This window comes from Cyprinodon variegatus, unplaced genomic scaffold (genome assembly GCF_000732505.1).
Source record: "Cyprinodon variegatus isolate N-32 unplaced genomic scaffold, C_variegatus-1.0 Scaffold358, whole genome shotgun sequence".
NCBI lineage: Eukaryota > Metazoa > Chordata > Actinopteri > Cyprinodontiformes > Cyprinodontidae > Cyprinodon > Cyprinodon variegatus.
The window spans coordinates 807,700-815,960 of NW_015150811.1; the positions used below are offsets into that span (position 1 = coordinate 807,700).

Consider the following 8,261-nt stretch of genomic DNA (forward strand, 5'->3'; position numbering starts at 1 on the left):
ATTTTTTGTGTAGACTTCTACTGGCTGTTATCAGGTATATCTGATTGTGTACAATAGGATTTTGAGCAAAGTATTTACCATTAAATCATGCAAAAGGTCTCAGATGCTAAATATTTCAGAAACCGTATGTATCAAATACGATACATTTGGCATTATAGGGCTAAAGCACTTTGCACTAAATTCAGACCTTTACTCATTCACATCCTGCTAGTGGGAAGCGACTGAGAGAAGCAAGGCAAGGCAAGTGAACTGACTTGCCCAAGGATACAACAACAGAGATGGACAGAGTGGGAGGCTTAAACTGCCAACTCACTTGTTATAGGGCCTATCCTTACATCGCTTAAATGTGCTTGTTTGACAGCTTTCCAAAAAAACGTCTCACTAAATTGCATGTTGGTCATGTATTGTTACCAGTTAACATTAACAGTACAACATTAACAGTACAACATTGTGGGTTAGTATGAGTCTCATCTGAGTGCATTGTAATCTTAAGATGGAAGGTTTTACCTGCATAATTAGTTGGGTTGAGCAACTAGAGAGTTTTACAATTTCACGTTTGACATCATAACACTTGTATTTTTGTTGCAGCCTTATTCTTTATGAAATGTTAATTTTGATATTTTGCACTTTTCACATTTCTTTATCCATGTAACATTATTGATGTGATCAAGTGGGGAAAGGCTGAGTTGCATTTCTGCATTAAATATACATTGATTTTGATATTAATCATGTGACCAACAAACAACAGTTTTGTTAATGATTAAAAACAGGCACTGAATCTGAAAGGAATCCTACGTCCCAAACCCATGCTTGTTTCTACAATCGTTGCGTTTTCTTGGACTGGGAAAATGTTTTCTATAAATCAAAGTTCAAAGCTTAGTCTGTTGCGAATTATAGCTTCGTTTTCATGATCTCCATGACATACGAGGTCAAAGAAGCATCTTGTCTAAGATATAATGGAAATATTTAGTAATATAAGGGAGGAAGTGACACACCCTTAGCTGATCATCACTCTAAAAGGAATTGTTATTGATCCAGATGACTCTGAGCAGATCAGTAGCCTACTCATGTGTCTTTGCTTTTTGATAACAGTATTTAAACCAGGTCTGATAAAACCTTTAACTCTGATCTCTTCACTGCTTCCTTCAACTCTGGTTGAGGTTCTCAGTGTTATTAATGGTTAACTTTATGTTTTTCCTTATTCTTTATTGTTCTGTTTCATTTTTTATCTCTCATAGTGTAACCTTTGCCAGAAAACGTGTCTCCAGACTGTGTCTTTGATTGGCTCTGTATATAAACAGAGCCAGTTATCTACCCATAGAGAGTGGAATGACAAATGTAAGTGCTGTAAAACCCAGAAGGAACCGTTAAGAAAGCCTGATTTACAGACACTGTTTGGCAGTTTTATTGTCGCACTAATGTGGTGCGTAGCATGCTGATCCTCATGAGGATGTGCTCGTCTCCAGATGCTTGACCGCAGCTTTTGTTTAGAGTTGCCGTCTCTCTCTGTGTCTTCTGGGTGTGTGTTTAGTTTGTTTGTGTGTGTTGGTAAGCTTTTCTTGTGCAATTTTAATCTGTGTTAATTGGTTTGTTTGTCTGGATGTGGGTGTGCAGGGCTTTTAGCAGAGCCTAAACACAGGAGAGGCAGTCTGTGTGTTGGTCTTTGGTGGAAACCTGTGGAATTTCTCAGTCACATCCAAAATTGCATTTGGGGTTTAACCCGAGACAGACGTATGTGCGTGTATCTGTGTGCGAGTGGATGAATCAGAGGGAAACTTCCTGGAAAAAAAAGAAACTTGACATCGTCTTTTCCATTGTAACCCAAATTACCCACCCTTTATATACTCACAGTCTTCTTTTTTCTCTGGAGTTTTTGTTTATACTTTACTCTACAGATGTTGTTGCAGTGTTTTGCTATTGTGTTTGCCCTAAGAATTTTAAACACATGTTGACAGTAAGCCACTACAGCAGCCAAAGCAGTTGTTAAAGTTCAAGTTTCGGAAACCCTCCTCCCCCTGATGATTTAGCATAAGTTCCTATTAAAGATTGCTTCCTCTGTGCTTCTCCTCTTGAATAAACATTTGCTTCACCATTGTTGGTTTAAAACACTAATATCTCAGTACACAATGGATCTCAGTGCATTCAATGGAATTAAAGAGAATACAGCAGAATGTAAATATCAAATATTTAGGATATCCTGTTTGTGAAGTTATAGAAAATGCATTGCTTTATTTTGTATGTATTGCACAATTCAGACTAAGTACTTTGAGATAATATATTTCGAGATTAATGGCTGATGCCCATCTTTTTTGGGGTTTCTGTCCGGGTCATAGGCTAAAGAGATCCAAATCCCTTCAGATTTAGCTCTTGACTACTTCAAGCAAACACAAGAGAAAGCTCCACTCTACAACGGGGATTCATCCTGGTTGAACTCTCCCACGCTCCCACATTCTAAAACTTCCTGCCATTCTATATGATAAACGAACAATAAGAAGTGTGTCAATATGTATAGGAAAGCAAGTATCCAGGGCTTAAAATTATTATTCAGCCTCTTTTATTCTTGAACGTCATTAGAAGTCATTCAGTGAGCAGGTAGTTTCACCATAGATAAACTTTTTATCTCTTTATGTTTCAGTCAAGTAAAATCATTTTTAAAATGCCCCTGATCACCGTAGGACTATAGGTACATGTGTTAAATTCTGATTTTGTTCTTCCCACATGGTAATAAATCTTTCAGTTTTTTATTTTTTTTAATTTATTCTTTTAGGACCTCCATTATGTAGGTTGGGATTCTCAGTTATCTCATGAGCAGTGTTTTTTATGTAGGTTATTTGACTCGAGTCAAGCCTCCCAGTGCATGTATCGGAATACCTATTAAACTCTATAGTTTTTATCTTTCTCTCTCTCTAAGAGAGAGAAATCAAGCTTTAATATGCTTTGTGTTCATAGCAAAAAAAATGCAGTATGCTGTCATTTCTCCCTTGATGTCTTAATCTAAGTGCGCCTTGGCTGATGTCTCTGTGTGTTTTGCCGTGTCTCCCTCTCTCCAGGCCCTCTGCATAAATGTGCAGTGCAGTGATTTGTTGGAGACGCTGAGCCTGATTTTCTGCGGCGCAGATGTGAATTGTTCAACCGGCATGGCAAGTTGTCCAACCCCTGAGTCCCTGGCCAGCGCTCACTCCCAGCCCCTGCAGGCCGAGCTACTTCGACATAACCTCAACACAGGTACAGCATTTGTTCACTCCTTGTGTACCAACAAGATGAGCAAACCTAAAAGCAGTGGATACCAAGTTCATGACATGAAGAGGCTGATATTCTTCCTGATTCATGCCTTTTACATGTCAGTGAGTTAGATAAGAGATACAGATAACACTGCATAAACAATCTTTAACATTCCCTATGAACATTCTTAAATACCTCATGATCATATCAGCATCTTAAACTTCCTTGTCCTTCTTGTAACAGCTATAGTTTTGTTTTGGTCAATATAATAATCTGCAGATAATCTGCAATAGGGGCAAACTTTGAAGTTTCTTTAAAGCTTTATCAGTATATATTCTTGCTCATTTTGGGCTTCTCTGTTCTTCTTTTTGTTTTTAGAGCTTCCCCAGCTACAGGTGGATGGGGGTATGGATCTGGAACATTACCAACCACCACCTACTGTGTCTTACAATGGATTTCTGCATAAAACGGCGTCCATGGGGCGGGCGGTCACCGAACGCAAAGTAAAAGAGGGTGCGTGTAAAGATCCAAGAAACAATAATAACTGTCCTAAATAATACATTAGAATTTTATTTAGCATATATGAAACTGAATAACAAATAACTTTTACAAACAAATTGAAAAAGGAAAAGGTTAAAAATAACCTTCTGTAAATCTCTGTCCTTCTGTTCAGACTTTAGTCGCCGCTGGTGCACGTTGAATGACGGCACCTTCAGCTACTATGAAAGTGACAAGAACGCGATCCCTAACGGGACGCTGAAGGATTCGGATATCGTCTGTTTGGCCGTCGATGCGCCTGATAAACACGGGTATCCACACATGCTTATGCTACAGCTACTGCTGTGAATACAGTCCAAACCGGATATTTAAATACGCTGCACAGAAAGACGCATATCGAACAAAAAGAAAATTATTTTAATGAAATTATTACTTTAAATTCAAAATGACCATTTTCTAAGCCTACTACTTCTTTAAGCTATTTGTGAAGACAATATGAGGATGTCACAGCTTTCTTTAAGTTAAATAGAGGCATACCAGGAATGTACAGTATGCTAGTGAACACATAAACAATGCTTCCTTGTTTGACATCAGGGGGAAATCCAAAGAAGTCAGTCAAGATATCAGTAGAACATTGCAAAATACATTTCAATCTAAGGCAGTTTTTCTCAGAATAAGTGTATTTTTTTGGCATTGGCCAGAATATTAGACTTGGCCCAAAGGACCATTATCTAACAGATTAGCTACAAGGTGAATTAGGGGCAACAGAGTCAGTGTTTTGGAGTGGACCTTCACAAAGCCCTGATTTCAGCCCTGTTGAAAATACACCTGCAAATCTAAAAAGGTATAAGAGAACAAAATAGCCTTCAAGCCCTTCTCTGTCAGGAGAAATTGGTCAATGGAAAATCACACAACATTTGACCAAAGTAATATGATATAAAGGCTACCAAATACTAAAAAATTTTTTTAAACAGATGAATTTGAATAAAGTAAAAAAGTAGTTGTTATTTTGGCATTCAATTGAGAGAAACAATTTTTGCTAGTCCTAACTAAACGAAAACATTTAAACTAATTTGATTGGAGACAAAAAGGAGAAAATGTGTCTTTTTCTGTAAAGAATATAAATATATGGTTTCAGCTGTAAATATAGATAAACTAATGAATTAATGAATAGCTAGTTTTTTGTAGTTTCTATTATATCCTGTAATACTAATGCTAATCAGAAGCTAACTCCAAAAAAGTGTGTAATTATAGAACTGGCAATATGTTTTTTTAATAAATATTAAAAATTTTAGTCAAGAAGAGTATGGAAGAAGACGTTTGATGTCTGCTGTGATTTTTCTACAGCATTGTTTTGCTTCACTCTTTTTTTGATCCCTTTCCAACCTTCAGGTTTGAGTTTACCTTTGAACTCTACTCAGAGTCTGACCGCCTTTACCTGTTTGGCACTGATGATCCAGACAGCCACAAGGAGTGGGTCAAGTGTATCGCCAAGGTAACGTATCTGCCATCAAGGAAACAATTATTATGCATGTTATTATTTGCAGAGCACTGCAGAAATAGAAGACATTCAAATGATACCAAGAAGGAAAAAAGCTAGAGCTGATGGGGAAAATCCTGTTTCATGCTTTTTTTTTGTTGTTGTTTTTTTTGAGCTGACATCATTTAATGATGTTGTGAAATAAATCCCTTTTCCTCTGACTCCTTCCTGTTAGCTGCTGAAAGCCAGTAAATATTTAATGTAGAAATCAAACCATCAAAGAGTTTGCCATATAAATTCAACAGCAAGGTCCAGCAGAAATAAAACAATGTTGAGGAGTTCTGCCAAATGATAGACTGTTGCCTTTTATAAACAGCCACAGTTCTCTTTGTATGTCTAACAGCAGTACATGTAAAGTTTCATTATTGAATAAATAAAGGAAAACGAAGGCATTTGTTATGCAATGTCTCTCTAATTCTTTTTCTCCTGTCTGTAGAGCTTTATTCCAGCTTCCGCAGAGCCTTTGCTGAGGCTTAGCTTTGAGCGGATTGGACGGCTGAAGTGTAAAGACGGCTTGAATTTGCAGCAATCCAAGGTGGGCTGGTTCGCTCTGACTGGCTCTACTCTTCACGTCTACCTGGAAAAAAACAAGGGCGAGGAAATCCACCTGCGTAAACTCAACGAACTTTGTAAGTAAGGCAACAATCCCTAAAGGGAGCAAACAATGTTGCTGAGATGCAATGATAATCTTTTCTTCTCCATTTTACAGCAATTCAACAAGACAATGAAGTGTTGGTTCTTGTGGAGAAAGGCAGGTGAGGTGTCAGTGTTGTATTTATTATGCTTATATGCAGCTTCAAGTAGCTTTGCTTTTGTTTCATGCAAGCAGGGATACAGAATAAAGCAGAAAAACGTCTGAATATATCCATTTCCTGCAGCTTGAAAAATACATCCATAAGAACAAGCTCCTTGTGAGAGATTGAGAGAAACAAATAAAATGCTGTATTTTTCCTCCTCTTTCCTTGTTTTTTCTGTTTTATGAAGGACTCTGTACATTGAGGGAGAGAGGAAGTTGGACTTTGCTGGCTGGTGTGCCGCCATCCAGGCAGCTGCAGGGAGCGGCGGAGACACGCTGAGCCAGCAGCAGCTCACAGAAACAGATATACCCGTCATAGTGCTGAGCTGCATCGACTACATCACACAGTGCGGTAAGACATGTATAGTCTGCACACATTGGTTTAGAAAAAGAGTTTGGAAAGAATCTCTTTACATCTTTGTTCCCTAGAAATCTCTGATTATAAAGTTCTCCAAAAATTCTGGCATTTTAACACTTCAAGCATCTCTATTCTGGGTTGTGACATAATGAGGACAAGGGAGGGAACAATGATATCCGTCAGAGTTGAAAAGGTTTTTCTTTAAAGATGTAAAAAAAAATCCCCCTTCTAGACACTTTTAGTCTTGATTCCTTTTTATTTTGAAAAAAAAAGATTGCTGCTGTAAAAGAAGCCTGGAGTAAAGCGCCGCTTTGTATAAATACTATTAAACAGTGGAACCATTTTAATTTTTACTGCCAATCAGTAGATACATGTACCTTTGCAGCTCTAGAATTATGTGTCTGTTGGACATATTTCAGGTGAAACAAAAGTCTTTTTAGGCGACAAACCCCCTGATTAAACCATAAACTCCCTTATTATTAATTCTCCGTCCAAATTGGGTAAACCTGGGCACTGGGTGTGGATTTCTGCTGTAATTTTATTGTGAAGCTTTCTTTCTATACTGGTAACTATTGGTCTGAATTGTCAGATAAATCTGCATGTTTATGCTTGGAAAACAATAATTCATTATAGATCAGATTTCATAGCATTGGTCTGTTTCATGACGCAGGTTTAACAAACTCAGATTCAAATCCACCACTCTAAATTGATCTAGCCTAATGTCTGGAACTCAGATTTTTCGGTTTCACAACGGCTGCTATAAATTAGTTCAATCAACTCCAAGAAGAACCACTCAGAGTTTAGCACGTGCGTAACAACTATGAAAAGTCATTATCAGTGGAGCACCGATTCGACAAGTCACCATTACAATGGGCAACAGGAAGTGCCTGTTTCACAACAGTAATGAGAGATTTTAATGCAGAGAAGAAAAAAGCGCTACAGCTGCAGAGAAGAAGAAAATGGTGAAGGAGAAGATTGTTGTTCAAGTTAATGCTTAAGTTTATATGAAGTGGATGATGGTAGGCCGTCTTTACATTTATTAAAAGCACTCTCCTCTCTGTTGTTCCATTTGTAGATCACTAAAATAAGATTCTTGCTAATAAAAATCACACTCCTAGACTGACCTATAATATTACATTTTTTAAATCGCATTTTTTTTTTTTTTTAACCAGAAACTGAATTTTAGAAAGTAAAAAAAAAACAAAACAAAATTATACTGGTAAGAATTACGTTTTATATATCTAGAAATGTTTACACATATTAAGTGGCCATCTTGACATTTATCAGCTTGACTGAATATAGATTTATAATATCTGAAATAAATTTCTACATAGTCAAAATAAAACAAATGCTGACCAGTAATATTAGGACTATTGGAGATCTGAAATTAATTTATAGACATCCAGGATGTTTATTCTAGATGTGAAGAATGTCGTTTTGTTTGAAACAGTCATTTAGACATAGAAAAAAATGTTTTTTTCAGATAAGTAAAACTAGTATGTATCAAAATGGCCTGCCATAGTCTGTTGTGACCGCGATAATATTAGGGAATTATTTCTTGAATGGTAATAGATCATTGTATCCATATAGGTGAAATATTCTGGCAGCAGATGAAAAAGAAGTCTAAAAATTTTGTTCGTCTGGCAATGTGGCAATAAGAATAATTGTCTTGATGCCAAAAAGAGCCCAACAGATTTTACTTTCACAAGTGGAGCAGTATGGCAATTGCCACACTGCTCCACTTGTTTCATGCATATAAATTGCTTTATTATAATTATGCTGGGAGTTTTACAGTTTATACGGACACTGCAATGTAAATAGAGCAGAAAAACAGAAGAAGAAAAAGG

The 8,261-nt window shown here is 37.0% G+C and overlaps 1 protein-coding gene across 1 annotated transcript in view; it reads left to right on the forward strand.

Annotated features, from left to right (window-relative positions):
* The window catches only part of arap1 (ArfGAP with RhoGAP domain, ankyrin repeat and PH domain 1), an 82,124-nt gene that overhangs the window by 52,579 nt on the left and 21,284 nt on the right, over window positions 1–8,261 (forward strand). Inside the window, exons 14-20 of the mRNA XM_015386180.1 lie at window positions 3,051–3,225; window positions 3,601–3,735; window positions 3,896–4,031; window positions 5,113–5,215; window positions 5,697–5,889; window positions 5,970–6,015; window positions 6,245–6,408. Of these exons, the coding sequence (XP_015241666.1) occupies window positions 3,051–3,225; window positions 3,601–3,735; window positions 3,896–4,031; window positions 5,113–5,215; window positions 5,697–5,889; window positions 5,970–6,015; window positions 6,245–6,408 (952 nt within the window). The remainder of the gene's footprint in view (window positions 1–3,050; window positions 3,226–3,600; window positions 3,736–3,895; window positions 4,032–5,112; window positions 5,216–5,696; window positions 5,890–5,969; window positions 6,016–6,244; window positions 6,409–8,261) is intronic.